Source organism: Hypanus sabinus, unplaced genomic scaffold (genome assembly GCF_030144855.1).
Source record: "Hypanus sabinus isolate sHypSab1 unplaced genomic scaffold, sHypSab1.hap1 scaffold_517, whole genome shotgun sequence".
Taxonomy (NCBI): Eukaryota; Metazoa; Chordata; class Chondrichthyes; order Myliobatiformes; family Dasyatidae; genus Hypanus; species Hypanus sabinus.
In genome coordinates, this window is record NW_026781380.1 from 188,957 (window position 1) to 207,175 (window position 18,219).

Sequence of the window (18,219 nt, forward strand, 5' to 3'; positions counted from 1 at the left end):
CTGTACCCCTGTCACTTATTCTCTCTCACACTCCCATCTGGGTCTTTATATCTACTCTCAGGGGAGCAATCCCATCAGCCCGATACCCCATCTCCCCACTTCCCTGTACCCCTGTCACTTATTCTCTCTCACACTCCCATCTGGGTCTTTATATCTACTCTCAGGGGATCAATCCCATCAGCCCGATACCCCCTCTCCCCACTTCCCTGTACCCCTGTCACTTATTCTCTCACACTCACATCTGGGTGTTTATATCTACTCTCAGGTGATCAATCCCATCAGCCCGATACCCCCTCTCCCCACTTCCCTGTACCCGTCACTTATTCTCTCTCACACTCCCATCTGGGTGTTTATATCTACTCTCAGGGGATCAATCCCATCAGCCCGATACCCCATCTCCCCACTTCCCTGTACCCCTGTCACTTATTCTCTCTCACACTCCCATCTGGGTCTTTATATCTACTCTCAGGGGAGCAATCCCATCAGCCCGATACCCCCTCTCCCCACTTCCCTGTACCCCTGTCACTTATTCTCTCTCACACTCCCATCTGGGTGTTTATATCTACTCTCAGGGGATCAATCCCATCAGCCCGATACCCCCTCTCCCCACTTCCCTGTACCCGTCACTTATTCTCTCTCACACTCCCATCTGGGTGTTTATATCTACTCTCAGGGGATCAATCCCATCAGCCCGATACCCCCTCTCCCCACTTCCCTGTACCCCTGTCACTTATTCTTTCTCACACTCCCATCTGGGTGTTTATATCTACTCTCAGGGGATCAATCCCATCAGCCCGATACCCCCTCTCCCCACTTCCCTGTACCCCTGTCACTTATTCTCTCTCACACACCCATCTGGGTCTTTATATCTACTCTCAGGGGATCAATCCCATCAGCCCGATACCCCCTCTCCCCACTTCCCTGTACCCCCGTCACTTATTCTCTCTCACACTCCCATCTGGGTGTTTATATCTACTCTCAGGGGATCAATCCCATCAGCCCAATACCCCCTCTCCCCACTTCCCTGTACCCCTGTCACTTATTCTCTCTCACACACCCATCTGGGTCTTTATATCTACTCTCAGGGGATCAATCCCATCAGCCCGATACCCCCTCTCCCCACTTCCCTGTACCCCCGTCACTTATTCTCTCTCACACTCCCATCTGGGTGTTTATATCTACTCTCAGGGGATCAATCCCATCAGCCCAATACCCCCTCTCCCCACTTCCCTGTACCCCTGTCACTTATTCTCTCTCACACTCCCATCTGGGTCTTTATATCTACTCTCAGGGGAGCAATCCCACCAGCCCGATACCCCCTCTCCCCACTTCCCTGTACCCCTGTCACTTATTCTCTCTCACACTCCCATCTGGGTCTTTATATCTACTCTCAGGGGATCAATCCCATCAGCCCGATACCCCCTCTCCCCACTTCCCTGTACCCCTGTCACTTATTCTCTCTCACACTCCCATCTGGGTCTTTATATCTACTCTCAGGGGATCAATCCCATCAGCCCGATACCCCCTCTCCCCACTTCCCTGTACCCCTGTCACTTATTCTCTCTCACACTCCCATCTGGGTCTTTATATCTACTCTCAGGGGATCAATCCCATCAGCCCGATACCCCCTCTCCCCACTTCCCTGTACCCCTGTCACTTATTCTCTCTCACACTCCCATCTGGGTGTTTATATCTACTCTCAGGGGATCAATCCCATCAGCCCGATACCCCCTCTCCCCACTTCCCTGTACCCCTGTCACTTATTCTTTCTCATACTCCCATCTGGGTCTTTATATCTACTCTCAGGGGAGCAATCCCATCAGCCCGATACCCCCTCTCCCCACTTCCCTGTACCCCTGTCACTTATTCTCTCTCACACTCCCATCTGGGTCTTTATATCTACTCTCAGGGGATCAATCCCATCAGCCCGATACCCCCTCTCCCCACTTCCCTGTACCCCTGTCACTTATTCTCTCTCACACTCCCATCTGGGTGTTTATATCTACTCTCAGGGGATCAATCCCATCAGCCCGATACCCCCTCTCCCCACTTCCCTGTACCCCTGTCACTTATTCTTTCTCACACTCCCATCTGGGTCTTTATATCTACTCTCAGGGGATCAATCCCATCAGCCCGATACCCCCTCTCCCCACTTCCCTGTACCCCTGTCACTTATTCTCTCTCACACTCCCATCTGGGTGTTTATATCTACTCTCAGGGGATCAATCCCACCAGCCCGATACCCCCTCTCCCCACTTCCCTGTACCCGTCACTTATTCTCTCTCACACTCCCATCTGGGTCTTTATATCTACTCTCAGGGGATCAATCCCACCAGCCCGATACCCCCTCTCCCCACTTCCCTGTACCCCTGTCACTTATTCTCTCTCACACTCCCATCTGGGTCTTTATATCTACTCTCAGGGGATCAATCCCACCAGCCCGATACCCCCTCTCCCCACTTCCCTGTACCCCTGTCACTTATTCTCTCTCACACTCCCATCTGGGTCTTTATATCTACTCTCAGGGGATCAATCCCATCAGCCCGATACCCCCTCTCCCCACTTCCCTGTACCCCTGTCACTTATTCTCTCTCACACTCCCATCTGGGTGTTTATATCTACTCTCAGGGGAGCAATCCCATCAGCCCGATACCCCCTCTCCCCATTTCCCTGTACCCCTGTCACTTATTCTCTCTCACACTCCCATCTGGGTGTTTATATCTACTCTCAGGGGATCAATCCCATCAGCCCGATACACCCTCTCCCCACTTCCCTGTACCCCTGTCACTTATTCTCTCTCACACTCCCATCTGGGTGTTTATATCTACTCTCAGGGGATCAATCCCATCAGCCCGATACCCCATCTCCCCACTTCCCTGTACCCCTGTCACTTATTCTCTCTCACACTCCCATCTGGGTGTTTATATCTACTCTCAGGGGATCAATCCCACCAGCCCGATACCCCCTCTCCCCACTTCCCTGTACCCCTGTCACTTATTCTCTCTCACACTCCCATCTGGGTCTTTATATCTACTCTCAGGGGATCAATCCCATCAGCCCGATACCCCCTCTCCCCACTTCCCTGTACCCCTGTCACTTATTCTCTCTCACACTCCCATCTGGGTCTTTATATCTACTCTCAGGGGATCAATCCCATCAGCCCGATACCCCCTCTCCCCACTTCCCTGTACCCCTGTCACTTATTCTCTCTCACACTCCCATCTGGGTCTTTATATCTACTCTCAGGGGATCAATCCCACCAGCCCGATACCCCCTCTCCCCACTTCCCTGTACCCGTCACTTATTCTCTCACACTCCCATCTGGGTCTTTATATCTACTCTCAGGGGATCAATCCCATCAGCCCGATACCCCCTCTCCCCACTTCCCTGTACCCCTGTCACTTATTCTCTCTCACACTCCCATCTGGGTGTTTATATCTACTCTCAGGGGATCAATCCCACCAGCCCGATACCCCCTCTCCCCACTTCCCTGTACCCCTGTCACTTATTCTCTCTGACACTCCCATCTGGGTGTTTATATCTACTCTCAGGGGTTCAATCCCACCAGCCCGATACCCCCTCTCCCCACTTCCCTGTACCCGTCACTTATTCTCTCTCACACTCCCATCTGGGTCTTTATATCTACTCTCAGGGGAGCAATCCCATCAGCCCGATACCCCCTCTCCCCACTTCCCTGTACCCCTGTCACTTATTCTCTCTGACACTCCCATCTGGGTCTTTATATCTACTCTCAGGGGAGCAATCCCATCAGCCCGATACCCCCTCTCCCCACTTCCCTGTACCCGTCACTTATTCTCTCTCACACTCCCATCTGGGTCTTTATATCTACTCTCAGGGGAGCAATCCCATCAGCCCGATACCCCCTCTCCCCACTTCCCTGTACCCCTGTCACTTATTCTCTCTCACACTCCCATCTGGGTCTTTATATCTACTCTCAGGGGATCAATCCCATCAGCCCGATACCCCCTCTCCCCACTTCCCTGTACCCCTGTCACTTATTCTCTCTCACACTCCCATCTGGGTGTTTATATCTACTCTCAGGGGATCAATCCCATCAGCCCGATACCCCCTCTCCCCACTTCCCTGTACCCCTGTCACTTATTCTCTCTCACACTCCCATCTGGGTGTTTATATCTACTCTCAGGGGAGCAATCCCATCAGCCCGATACCCCATCTCCCCACTTCCCTGTACCCCTGTCACTTATTCTCTCTCACACTCCCATCTGGGTGTTTATATCTACTCTCAGGGGATCAATCCCATCAGCCCGATAACCCCTCGCCCCACTTCCCTGTACCCGTCACTTATTCTCTCTCACACTCCCATCTGGGTCTTTATATCTACTCTCAGGGGATCAATCCCATCAGCCCGATACCCCCTCTCCCCACTTCCCTGTACCCCTGTCACTTATTCTCTCTCACACTCCCATCTGGGTGTTTATATCTACTCTCAGGGGAGCAATCCCATCAGCCCGATACCCCCTCTCCCCACTTCCCTGTACCCCTGTCACTTATTCTCTCTCACACTCCCATCTGGGTCTTTATATCTATTCTCAGGGGATCAATCCCATCAGCCCGATACCCCCTCTCCCCACTTCCCTGTACCCCTGTCACTTATTCTCTCTCACACTCCCATCTGGGTGCTTATATCTACTCTCAGGGGAGCAATCCCATCAGCCCGATACCCCCTCTCCCCACTTCCCTGTACCCGTCACTTATTCTGTCGCACACTCCCATTCTTTTTACCACTAACCTACACCAGTGGGAACTGACAGCCACCAGTTACCCCCTCGACCTGCAGGTTTCTGGAGTGAGGGAGAAAACTGGATCACCCGGGGAAACCCAGAGTCACAGGGGGAGCGTGCAAACTCCACACAGACAACAGAGGCCGGGATTGAAGTCTGGTCATGGGAGCTGAGAGGCAGCAGTACTAACTGCCGTGATACTGCCCCATCCAACAGAGAGGGTGCAGGTTCTGTGAATACTCCCACCCTCCAGCCCAGATTCCCCACCACCTCCAACTCCCTGTGATGTCTTCCCGATGTGAACCCCTTCGATCCCAGAACACAAATCAAACCGATAAATGAATGTCTGCTGGTCGTAACCTGTCCCCGGTGTCAGAGAGACTCTTCTGGGTCCCGGTCCCTCTCACACCATTCAGATCCTCAGACCCTTTGAGGCACGTACTGGCCGATTCCACATCCAGGGTCTCGCAGACTGGAGGGAGAAGCAGAGAATTAGAGAGATCCTGAGGATTGGAGGGAGGTCGTGGGGAGGGGGAGGTTGGGTGTGGGGATGTGGACAGGGTTCTCCCAGGACACAGGGTGCAGGAAATCCTCGCCAGGTCAGACAACAACTGAGGAGGGAGAGTGTGACGGGGGTGGGGGAGAGGGAGAGGGAGAAGGCAAGGGGGGAGGAGAGGGAGGTTGAGGGGCAGAGAGGGAGAGGGCGAGGAGAGTGAGAGGGTGAGGAGAGGGAGAGGGCGTGCGAGGAGGGAGAGGAAGAGTGCGAGAGGGAGAGGGCGAGGAGAGGGAGGGAGAATGCGAGGAGAGGGAGAGTGCAAGGAGAGGGAGAGGGAGAGGGTGAGTGCGAGGAGAGGGAGAGGGCGAGGAGAGGGAGAGTGCGAGGAGAGGCAGAGGAGAGGGAGAGGGAGAGTGCGAGGAGAGGCAGAGGAGAGGGAGGGCGAGGAGAGGGAGAGTGCGGGAGAGGGAGAGGGCGAGGAGAGGGAGAGTGCGGGAGAGGGAGAGGGCGAGGAGACGGAGAGGGCGAGGAGACGGAGAGGGCGAGGAGAGGGAGAGGGCGAGGAGAGGGAGAGTGCGGGAGAGGGAGAGGGTGAGGAGAGGGAGAGGGCGAGGAGAGGGAGAGGGCGAGGAGAGGGAGAGGGCGAGGAGAGGGAGAGGGAGAGGGCGGGAGAGGGAGAGTGCGAGAGAGAGGGAGAGGAGAGGGAGAGGGCGAGGAGAGGGAGAGGGCGAGGAGAGGGAGAGTGCGAGGAGAGGCAGAGGAGAGGGAGAGGGAGAGTGCGAGGAGAGGCAGAGGAGAGGGAGGGTGAGGAGAGGGAGAGTGCGGGAGAGGGAGAGGGTGAGGAGAGGGAGAGGGCGAGGAGAGGGAGAGTGCGGGAGAGGGAGAGTGCGGGAGAGGGAGAGTGCGAGGAGAGGGAGAGTGCGGGAGAGGGAGAGGGCGAGGAGAGGGAGAGGGCGAGGAGAGGGAGAGGGCGAGGAGAGGGAGAGGGCGAGGAGAGGGAGAGTGCGAGGAGAGGGAGAGGGCGAGGAGAGGGAGAGGGAGAGGGCGGGAGAGGGAGAGTGCGAGAGAGAGGGAGGAGAGGGAGAGGGCGAGGAGAGGGAGAGTGCGAGAGGGAGAGGGTGAGGAGAGGGAGAGGGTAAAGGACACCTGGAGTTACATGCTGACCGGTTGTTCATGGAAATGGGACGCTCTCTGAGCCTCAGGACCAGCCACTTTTCGATAAGCTGAGGATGTGGCCTGGGAGACGAGCACGCCTTCTGGGTGCCGGATTTCCGTGGCCCTGGTTTCAGGGCTGCCGATGATCTCCACAGTCTGTTCTGGAGCAGACTGAACGGGGCCGGTGCTGCTGCCTCATGCATCATCAGAGACGGAAGGTCACACGCAGCCGGCTGAGTGTCCAGAGACCTGTGTTCTTTGGGCACAGAGCTCGGAAAAAGCGACGCATTATATTTCCAACCCCATGAACCAGCCAGTTGTTTTGTTATGCCTCCCCTCTCGCTGTGAAACAGGGACGCCTCATTTTCCCTCATTAGGGAGAGAGAGAGAGCCTGTGGCATGTTGAATACCGGGTGAAGGAGAATTCTTCCAGGTACCGAAAGTCTGCGACGTGATTGATGCTTTCCTGCATGCTCGGTGGGGGAGGGGTGCCAAAGCTTTTTTGCTGGTGGGGGGAGGGTGGTTTATTGTTTGGCTGCTGCTTGACGTGTGTGGGGGGGGGGGTTCTAACATTTAACTACCATTCATATTTTGGGGCACTCCTCTGTTTTCGTGGATGTTTGCGAAGAAAAAGAATTTGAGGATGTATATTCTATACATTTCAATGATATTAAATGTACCTATTGAGAGGGGGAGAGTGAGGGGGGATAGGAGAGAGGGTGGAGGGGTGAAGTGGGGAGAGGGAGACAGAGTTGTTGTTGCTTGTCTAAAATAAACGCAGGTTACTGGAATTCCTCATCAGCTCAGACAGTCTGAGTCTCACTCCAGTTGATCGTCATATGCACAAGTACCACTACCTACAGGATCCCTTTAACAATCACCATTTCAGTCCATGTAACTTCACTTTTATAACAAACCAGAACACAGGAATTCCTGCAAACTCTACCTTGCTTCATGGCATCAAACATCCCTCTCAATATTGTGTCCCTGAATTCTCCGATGGTTACGGCACCTTCTGTTACAGACAATGTCGGAGCTTCTTCACTAACCCTGTAAAATCAAACAGTGGGTTATAAAGTCACTGGAACTATTACCTGAGATGTTTTTACCAAACGGTGCAGAGTTTCAGTAAAGGGTCTGTCCTACCTCCTGTCCTGACACAACTCCTCCTGTAATAAATAAAACACAGATCTGAATTGACTGGGACTGAACATCCACGTTCTCACTGCGAGGGACGGCGAATGGATTTTAACGCGAGGTTCAGGGGAACATTACATTTAGGCTGCACAAAGAGATCAATAACTCAGCATGCAGGTTCCAGCAGCTCAATCCCGGGGAAGACCAGAGAGACTCTTGATCTATTAGTTTGGTGACAAGAGCAGGTCTGCTCCAGAACAGACTGTGGGCTTTCACTCAACAACAATCCCTCACCTTCAGAAACGTCGCACTGTCTTCCTCATTCATCTGTTTCTGTAACTTGGAGAGTTTCTCCTCTACAGAGGTTAAATTCTCTTCAATCTCCTGAAGATTTTTCTCCATGGTGTTCAGAATCTTCTCCTCCTCTGCCCTGAGATCACTCAGTAGGCGCTGCTCTCTCTCAGCCAGAACCTGGTGTATTTTAGCAAATTCAGATGTGACGTTGGCCTGCAGACTGTGTGACTGTTCCTGTCAAATGAAAGGTGGTGGTTGATGTTACCCTGCAATAAAGAAGACTATATAGATGGATAGATATTGATCCCAAAGGAAATTCCAGTGTCACCGGAGCAATACAAGAGCAAGATATACAAATATTAGAAGAGAAATAAAGAATAAAATAGGTTATCTCTAACAATCTAACAGGAGGGGGTCATCACTCCCCTGACTCATTATTGAGCCTAATGGCTGGGGGTAGGAATGACCCCACACAGCACGGTTGTCTCAGTCTATTATCAAAAGCGTGCCTCTGCTCAGCCAGGGTGTCTTGCAGAGGGTGAGAAACATTGTCCAGAATTGCCAGGGTTTTCCGGGGGGTCCTTCCATAGTACCATAGAACCATAAAATATTACAGCACAGAAGCAGGCCTTTCGGCCCTTCTTGGCTATGCTGAACCATTTCTCTGCCTAGTCCCACTGACCTGCACCTGGACCATATCCCTCCATACATCTCTCATCTATGTACCTGTCCAAGTTTTTCTTCAATGTCAAAAGTGAGCCCGCATTCACCACTTCATCTGTCAGCTCATTCCACACTCCCACCACTCTCTGTGTGAAGAAGCACTCCCCCAATGTTCCCTTTAAACTTTTCCCCCTTCCCCCTTAACCCATGTCCTCTGGTATTTTTCTCCCCTGGCCTCAGTGGAAAAAGGCTGCTTGCATTCACTCTATCTATACCCATCATAATTTTATACATTTCTATCAAATCTCCCCTCATTCTTCTACGCTCCAGGGAATAAAGTCCTAACCTATTCAACCTTTCTCTGTAACTCAGTTTCTCAAGTCCTGGCAACATCCTTGTAAACCTTCTCTGCACTCTTTCAAACTTATTAATATCCTTCCTGTGATTCGGTTACCAAAACTGCACACAATACTCCAAATTTGGCCTCACCAATGCCTTATACAAACTCACCATAGCATTCCAACTCTTATACTCAATACTTTGATTTATAAAGGCCAATGTACCAAAAGCTCGCTTTACAACCCTATTCACCTGTGACGCCACTTTTAGGGAATTTTGTATCTGTATTCCCAGATCCCTCTGTTCTACTGCACTCCTCAGTGTCCTACCAGTTACCTTTTATGTTCTACCCTGGTTCTTCCTTCCAAAGTGCAATACCTCACACTTGTCTGTATTAAACTCCATCTGCCATTTTTCCAGCTGGTCCAACTCCCTCTGCAAGCTTTGAAAACCTTCCTCACTGTCCACTACACCTCCAATCTTTTTATCATCAGCAAATTTGCTGATCCAATTTATCACATTATCATCCAGATCATTGATATCGATGACAAATAACAATGGACCCAGCACTGATCCCTGTGGCACACCACTAGTCACAGGCCTCCACTCAGAGTAGCAATCTTCCACTACCACTCTCTGGCTTCTTCCTTTGAGCCAATGTCTAATCCAATTTACTACCTCTCCATGTGCACCTAATGACTGAATCTTCCTAACTAACCTCCCATACGGGACCCTGTCAAAGAATTTACTGACGTCCATGTAGACAACATCCACTGCCTTCCCTTCATCCACTTTCCTTATAACCTCCTCGAAAAACTCTAATAGATTGGTTAAACATGACCTACCACGCACAAAGCCATGTTGACTCTCCCTAATAAGTCCCTGTCTATCTAAATACTTGTAGATCCTATCTCTTGGTACTCCTTCCAATAATTTACCTATTACCGACGTCAAATTTACCAGCCTATACATTCCCAGACTACTTTTAGAGCCTTTTTTAAACAATGAAACAACATGAGCAATCCTCCAATTCTCCCGTAGGAGGACAGTATCTCGTAGATACCGACATTTTAAACATATCGGCCAGGGCCCCTGCAATTTCATCACCAGTCTCCTTCAAGATCCGAGGGAATACCCTGTCAAGTCCTGGGGATTTATCTACTCTGATTTGCCTCAAGATAGCAAGCACCTCCCCCTCTTCATTCTGCATAGGTTCCATCACCTCGCTACCTGTTTTCCTTATTTCCATTGACTCCATGCCAGTTTCCTTAGTAAATACAGATGCAAAAAAAAAACCATTTAAAATTTCCCACATTTCTTTTGGTTCCATACATAGGCGACCACTCTGATCTTCAAGAGGACCAATTGTATCCCTTACTATCCTTTTGCTCTTAACATACCTGTAGAAGCTCTTTGGATTATCCTTCACCCTGACTGCCAAAGCAGCCTCATGTCTTCTTTTAGCCCTCCTGATTTCTTTCTTAAGTATTTTTTGCACTTTTTATATTCCTCAAGTACCTTATTTTCTCCCTGTTTCCTATACATGTCATTCATCTCTCTCTTCTTCTTTATCAAAGTTCTAATATCCCTAGAGAACCAAGGTTCCTTGTTCTTATTCATTTTGCCTTTAACCCTGACAGGAACATACAGACTCTGCACTCTCAAAATATCTTCTTTGAAGGCCTCCCACTTACCAACGACATCCTTGCCAGAGAACAACCTGTCCCAATCCATGCATTTTAGATCCTTTCTCATTTCTTCAAAGTTGCCCTTTTTCCAGTTTAGAACTTCAACCCGAGGACCAGATCTACCTTTATCCATGATCGTTGAAACTAATGGTGTTATGATCACTAGAACCAAAGTGTTCCCCTACACAAACTTCCGTCACCTGTCCTAACTCGTTTCCTAATAGGAGATCTAATATTGCATCCTCTCTAGTCGGTACCTCTATATATTGGTTTACAAATCTTTCCTGAACACATTTTACAAACTCTAACCCATCTAGACCTTTAACAGTATGGGAGTCCCAATCAATATGTGGAAAATTAAAATCCCCTACTGTCACAACTTTATGTTTCCTGCAGTTGTCTGCTAAGTCTCTGCAGATTTGCTCCTCCAATTGTCGCTGATATTGGGTGGTCTATAATACAACCCCATTAATGTGGTCATACCTTTCCTGTTTCTCAGCTCCACCCATATGGCATTGGTAGACAACCCTCTCTAATCTGTCCTGCCTGAGCACTGCTCAGCACATCTTCCCTGACTAGCAAAGCCACCCTGCCCACCCCCGACCCTTCATCCCTCTGCCTCTATCACGTCTGAAACATCGGAACCCTGGAACATTGAGCTGCCAGTCCAGCCCCTCCTGTAGCCAAGTTTCACTGATGGCTACATGTCATAATTCCACGTGTTAATCCACACCCTCAGCTCTTCAGCCTTCCCCACAATACTCCTCACATTGAAACAGACACACCTCAGAAGATTATTACCACCACTCACAACCCTTCTATTTGTGGCTTTGCATGAACCTTTAACACCATTTATTTTCACCCCTGCCCCACTATCCACTCTGGCTCCCATCCCCCACTGACAAACCTCCCTGCGAGGATATTGGTCAGGGGTAACCCGTCTCTCTTGTACAGGTCCCACCTGCCCCAGAAGAGATGCCAATGACCCTGAAATCTGAAACCCTGCCCCCTACACCAGCTCCTCAGCCACGTGTTCATCTTCCAGAGCGTCCTGTTCTTCCCCTCACTGACACGTGGCCCAGCTAGCAAGCCTGAGATTACCACCCTCGAGGTCCTGCTTTTTAACTTCCTACCTCGCTCTCTATACTCACTCTTCAGGACCTCCTCACTCTTCCTTCCTACGTCACTGGTACCGATGTGTACCACGACATCTGGCTGATCACCCTCCCATTTCAGAGACATCCCTGACCCTGGCACCCGGGAGGCAACAAACCATCTGGGTGTCCCTATCACAACCACAGAACCTCCTACCTGTACCTCTAACTATCAAGTCCCCTATCACTACCGCTCTCTTCATCCCCCCTCCCTTCTGCACTGCAGAACCAGACTCAGTGCCAGAGATCCAGCTGACACAGCTTGTCCCAGGTAAGCCGTCCCCCCCAGCAGTATCCAAATCGGTATACGTTGTTGAGGGGAATGGCCACAGGGGAGCCCTGCTCTGCCTGCCCTTCCCCCTTCCCTCGCCTGATGGTAACCCAATTACCTGTGTGCTGCTCCTTTGACGTAACTGCCTCCCTGTAGCTACAATCTATAAACTCCTCATTCTCCCGAATGATCCGGCGGTCATCCAGCTCCTGCTCCAGTTCCCTAACGTGGTCTGTTAGGAGCTGCAGCTGGACGCACTTCTTGCAGGTGTAAAGGGGGTTTCTTCTTTTTTACTTTGTTACTGTTGGGAAAGGGCTTCTTTGTTTTGTTAAAAGTAGGAATGCTTCTTTGTTGTGAGAGAGTGCTGGAAGCTTGTTTGGGTTAAAATTTACTGATAACGAGAATTGTATTCCTTTGTAAACCAAATGGGGATTAATGTGCTTTCTTCTGAGTCTGTAAGCTTTTGTTGACGGGCTTTTGGGCAGATCGGCGCGAGGGGGTCGAGAGAGAGGACACAATGCTGTAAGCTGGGCAAGGAACGGACCCCAAGCGGGGGTCCGAGGCCCGGAGGTACTCCGAGGAGGGGGAATGAAGCTAGATGTGCTTGGTTGACCACTCGGAGGGTCCTGAGCTGCGAGTCGAGGAGTTCAGAGGGGATCGAATGGTGGCCAGAAGACTTCAGTAATTGAGCTCCAACGGTTGTGCACGAAGTGGTTTGGACTTTGATAAGTTTGGCGCCTTTTCTTTATTTTTTCTCTTCATATATACTGTATCGTTATTAATCACTTAGTTATAGTAACCTTTATAAATTGTACTCATTTAATCGCATATGGTGTACTGTCTGTTTTTTGGCGAGGCGGGGACATCACACAGCATCCACACCAGCTGATTACCCAGTTTGGTGGGGCCGAAGGCTGCTCCCCCGAGACGAGAACGAGCTGAGCGAGCCTGAGGCGACCCATGGGGGTTACACAGATGTCGTTGTCAGGGACACCGGAGGTCTCCCTGACTTCCCACATCCTGCAAGAGGGGCATTCCAACATCCCGCCTGGCATTCTCTCTACTCTCAACAAAACAAAAGCTTACCGGAACCTAGTCTCGCCTCTGTTCACGCCGAACCCATCTCACTCTGACTCAGTCCAGTCCAACGATGGCCTTCGTTCTTGCACAGCCTCCATTGTGTCCAGTTTGACTCCAATAACACAGCCAGACACTCTGATCAGTGTATTGAACCAGTTGGCATCACCCACGTTGACACCACTTCCGCAGAACAGCACCACAGAAAAGATTGTACTGCCGACAACAGACAGGTAGAACGTGTGAAGGAGAGGCCTGCACACTCCAGAGGATCCCAGTCTCCTCGGGAAGTAGAGGCGACTCCGGCCCTCCGTGTTGGAACTTCACCCGAGCCTGCCCTCCAGGTGAACCCCCGGGTCCTCGCCTCCTCGCCATCGATAGTAACGGGGAGCGGTGCAGAGTTGGGCTTCCTCAAGTCCGGCAGCATCTCCTTTGTCCCACTGATGCCCAGCGGCAGATGACTCAGCCTGCACCATTTGTCAAGTTTGTCAAGTGTTGTATCCACAGTCCAGGCTACACAGGGTAGACAGGAAGGGAGCCATGACGGTGCCCCATGGGGCCCCCGTGTTGCTTTTGGCCGTGTCTGACACGCAGCTGTGAAGCCGAACAGACTGGGACCTTCCAGTCAGGTCGCCCATTATCCTGGAGACAATGGAAGTGCCAGCCTGCATTGAATGGAGTCCGTCCCCCCAGCAACGAGGGCTGTACGGTATTAAAGGCACTTGAGAAATCAAAAAGCATGATCCTTACAGTGCTGCCCTGCATATCCAAACGGGAGTAGGCTCCATTCAGCATGGTTGACTCCAATGTGCTCCCGGTAGGCAAACTGCAGAGGGTCGAGATCTGAACCGATCAGGGGTCGGAGGTGAGCGAGGACCAGCCTCTCCAGAGTCTTCATCAAGTGTGAGGTCACGGCCACTGGACGGTGGTCATTCAAGACTTTTGTTTGGCCACACAAAAGGTTGAACAAGTTAGGTCTCTATTCATTGGAGCGTAGAAGGTTGAGGGGGGATTTGATCGAGGTATTTAAAATTTTGAGAGGGATAGATAGAGTTGACGTGAACAGGCTGTTTCCATTGAGAGTAGGGGAGATTCAAACGGGAGGACATGATTTGAGAGTTAGGGGGCAGAAGTTTAAGGGAAACACGAGGGGGTATTTCTTTACTCAGAGAGTGGTAGCTGTGTGGAATGAGCTTCCTGTAGAAGTAGTAGAGGCCAGTTCAGTTGTGCCATTTAAGGTAAAATTGGATAGGTATATGGACAGGAAAGGAGTGGAGGGTTATGGGCTGAGTGCGGGTAGGTGGGACTAGGGGAGATTAAGGGTTCGGCATGGACTAGGAGGGCCAAGATGGCCTGTTTCCGTGCTGTGATTGTTATGTGGTTATACACGTGACTCTTCCCAGGCCGGGACTCAGATTGAAAATACGCTGGAGAACTCCACACAGCTGCTCAGCACACTCCTTCAGGACCTTGGGACTCACACCACCCGGTCCGACCGCCTGACCGTGTCTGAGTTTCCCCAGAGCCCTTCTCAGTACCGAAGGAGAGTCCATGATGACTGGGGAGTTGGTGGAAGGTGGGGGGTGAAGATTGGTGCGGATGGTAGGTGCAGGGCAAGGAGTGGAAGTACACAGTGATAGCCTGTGTTCTTCATCTACGTGTTGCACTGGGGGTGGGGGGAGGAGTTGATGCTGAGAGTGAATTGGGTGCCTCAATAAACCACACAGACCCATTAAACTAGAAACAGATCTCACCCTCACTCCAGAAATCTGCTGTTTCTGTCGCCGTTCCAACTCCTGGATGGCAGATTTCTTCTCTGTCAGAGATTCGAACGATGATTTAACTTGACACTGGGATTGGGTTCAAGAACAAAACGTCGGTAAAATAAGAATACCATAAATATTCAGGTGATAAAATCTGTTCGTATTTACCTTGTAAATCTCCGCAGCTTCTTCAATCGGCATGAAGCTGTGAGACCTGTGTTCCCTCGCGTCTCTACAAATCACACAGACCAGTTGCTTGTCCGTGTCACAAAACAGCTTCAGTTCCTCCCGATGTTTCTCACACTGAGATCTCATCTCCGTCTCTTTCCAATTCAGGTTTAATTTTTGAACTTTTTCAGCCAGACTTGCCAGGGCCCGATTTACCCTGAGGGATCTGTCTGCAAACTCCTGTCTACATTCCGGACAGCAGTTTCTCCCCTCCTTTTCCCAACACTGTGTGATACAGGAGAGGCAGAAGTTGTGTCCACAGCCCAGGGTAACTGGATTGGTGAAGAAAACAAGGCAGAAGGGACAAAGTACCTCCTCCGTTAAACTCTCTACCTGCTGTCCGAAAGCCATTTTACACAAACAACACTTCCTGGTTCAAATTACTTTCACTTTCGATGACCTGCTGAACTCCTGCAGTACAGAGTTTGCCCACTGAACACACAGCAACTCCACTGAGGAAGGGATATTAATCACAGCAGCTGTACTGCAAGGGGGAAGGGTCCCCAGCTTCCAATTTCCCCAAGAGCAGGGATTAAATAAATCTGAATGAACCAAGAATGCAGAGCCTGAGACAGTCTGATACTGGGAAATGAAACGTGTTTCAGAACAGCTGTGGGAACGGTGGTTGAATATTTATTGAGGATGAGTGCTTTTCAAAAAAACGCTGCAATGTAACAGGAGATGTGGGGATGACAAAGTGCGAGGTACAGGAGGGATTGCTGAGATCCGGCCGTGCTGAAACCAGGACTGGGTGTGACAGGATGGGCTTTTCCGTGAAAGCAACCCTGATCTCCAGTGCTCAGTTTCCTGTCTTAACCCCTGTACAGCCCGTCTCCAATAGAAGGTCTCGCTCTCCCTTCTTCTGGTCTGGGCCACAGGAGGAAATGGTTCCCTTCTGTCTGTCCCCGTGACCTTCACCCATCCCAGACAGCAGACACACTGGGTCAGATTCCCAACACCACCCAGACAGACCCATCATCAGTCGGTTCCACCACACTGGGCCGAGCACCAGGCCGGTTTATCTGGCTGACAGGGAAGCTGGTGAACGACTGTCCGGGACGGTGGATGGTGCAGCGGCTGAACTAACTCTGATTTACTGAGGGGTCACCTGAAGCCCAGTGAACATCTCCAGGGGTTATTGGAATTGACTGAGGACCACGTGGTCCTTCATACCATCCCGAGAAACACCAACTCCTCTGATAAAAACACCTCCAGTCATGCCGCACACTCTGGGGAAGTGGGTTCCATCCTGATATCAGGTGCTATCTGTGTGGAGTCTCCACGTTCTGCCCATGACTGTATAAGGTCTGAAATAACAACACTGGGTGCTGGAAACTCTCAGACTGGATAGTGTCTGTGAACAGAGACAGAGAGAACGATTCAGGTCTGAAATAACGACATCGGGTGCTGGAAACTCTCAGACTGGACAGTCTCTGTGAACAGAGACACAGAGAGAACGATTCAGGTCTGAAATAACGACACCGGGTGCTGGAAACTCTCAGACTGGACAGTCTCTGTGAACAGAGACACAGAGAGAACGATTCAGGTCTGAAATAACGACATCGGGTGCCGGAAACTCTCAGACTGGACAGTGTCTGAGGGGAGAGGAACCAGGCACAAGATTTAGGTTTAATTCAAAAGGAGGGCTGCTGGAAATCTTCAGCATCCACAGGGAAACAGAGTGAATGACCGGGATCTCCAGCACCGATCCCTCAGTACCCCAACAGTCACAGCTACCCAAGCCTCACAGTGAACATCGAATGGTGCAGGCCATTCGGCCCACAATGTGGTGCTAACCTGTATGAACCTTCCCTCCTACACAGCCCATAACTCTCCATTTCTCTTCCACCCATGTGTCGATCTGAGAGTCCCTTAAATGCCCCAATTGTATCGTCCTCTCCCACCACCCGGCAGTGCAGTCCCAGCACGGAACGGTCTCTCTGTAAAATAACCAGACTGAAATCTCCCTGAAACTCTCCTCCACTCACACTGAGATGGTAACGATGTCCACCATCGCTCACTGAACACTCCAGTATCTCCCAGTTCACTCCCCGAACATCAGTCAGGATCCTCACTGAGGAACTGTCCGGTTTTACACCACAGCTCACACTGAGATGGTAACGATGTCCACCATCGCTCACTGAACACTCCAGTATCTCCCAGTTCACTCCCCGAACATCAGTCAGGATCCTCACTGAGGAACTGTCCGGTTTTACACCTCAGCTCCCACTGAGATGGTAACGATGTCCACCATCGCTCACTGAACACTCCAGTATCTCCCAGTTCACTATCCGAACATCAGTCAGGATCCTCACTGAGGAACTGTCCGGTTTTACACCACAGCTCACACTGAGATGGTAACGATGTCCACCATCGCTCACTGAACACTCCAGTATCTCCCAGTTCACTCCCCGAACATCAGTCAGGATCCTCACTGAGGAACTGTCCGGTTTTACACCTCAGCTCACACTGAGATGGTAACGATGTCCACCATCGCTCACTGAACACTCCCGTATCTCCCAGTTCACTATCCGAACATCAGTCAGGATCCTCACTGAGGAACTGTCCGGCTTTACACCTCAGCTCACACTGAGATGGTAACGATGTCCACCATCGCTCACTGAACACTCCAGTATCTCCCAGTTCACTCCCCGAACATCAGTCAGGATCCTCACTGAGGAACTGTCCGGTTTTACACCTCAGCTCCCACTGAGATGGTAACGATGTCCACCATCGCTCACTGAACACTCCAGTATCTCCCAGTTCACTCCCAGAACATCAGTCAGGATCCTCACTGATGAACTGTCTGGTTTTACACCACAGCTCACACTGAGATGGTAACGATGTCCACCATCTCTCACTGAACACTCCAGTATCTCCCAGTTCACTCCCCGAACATCAGTCAGGATCCTCACTGAGGAACTGTCCGGTTTGACACCTCAGCTCACACTGAGATGGTAACGATGTCCACCATCGCTCACTGAACACTCCAGTATCTCCCAGTTCACTCCCCGAACATCAGTCAGGATCCTCACTGAGGAACTGTCCGGTTTTACACCTAACCCACACTGAGATGGTAACGATGTCCACCATCGCTCACTGAACACTCCAGTATCTCCCAGTTCACTCCCCGAACATCAGTCAGGATCCTCACTGAGGAACTGTCCGGTTTTACACCTCAGCTCACACTG

At 50.9% G+C, this 18,219-nt stretch overlaps 1 protein-coding gene across 3 annotated transcripts in view; it reads right to left on the bottom strand.

Moving 5' to 3' along the window:
• LOC132389252 (ribonuclease inhibitor-like) overlaps positions 1-15,870 on the bottom strand; it is a 56,113-nt gene extending 40,243 nt beyond the window's left edge. The window contains exons 1-6 of one of the 3 annotated variants that reach the window (XR_009510464.1): positions 14,969-15,860; positions 14,792-14,887; positions 7,846-8,079; positions 7,561-7,583; positions 7,361-7,464; positions 5,124-5,235 (exon numbers count right to left, since the gene is read on the bottom strand). Coding sequence is in view for 2 of the 3 variants with exons in the window: in XM_059961749.1 (XP_059817732.1) it covers positions 5,124-5,235; positions 7,361-7,464; positions 7,561-7,583; positions 7,846-8,079; positions 14,792-14,887; positions 14,969-15,379 (980 nt within the window). In the remaining variant the exon portion in view is untranslated. Of the gene's footprint in view, positions 1-5,123; positions 5,236-7,360; positions 7,465-7,560; positions 7,584-7,845; positions 8,112-14,791; positions 14,888-14,968 lie in introns of all 3 variants that reach the window. The other 2 variants (XM_059961750.1, XM_059961749.1) reach the window with 2 other exon arrangements.
• Between the last annotated feature and the right edge of the window lie 2,349 nt (positions 15,871-18,219).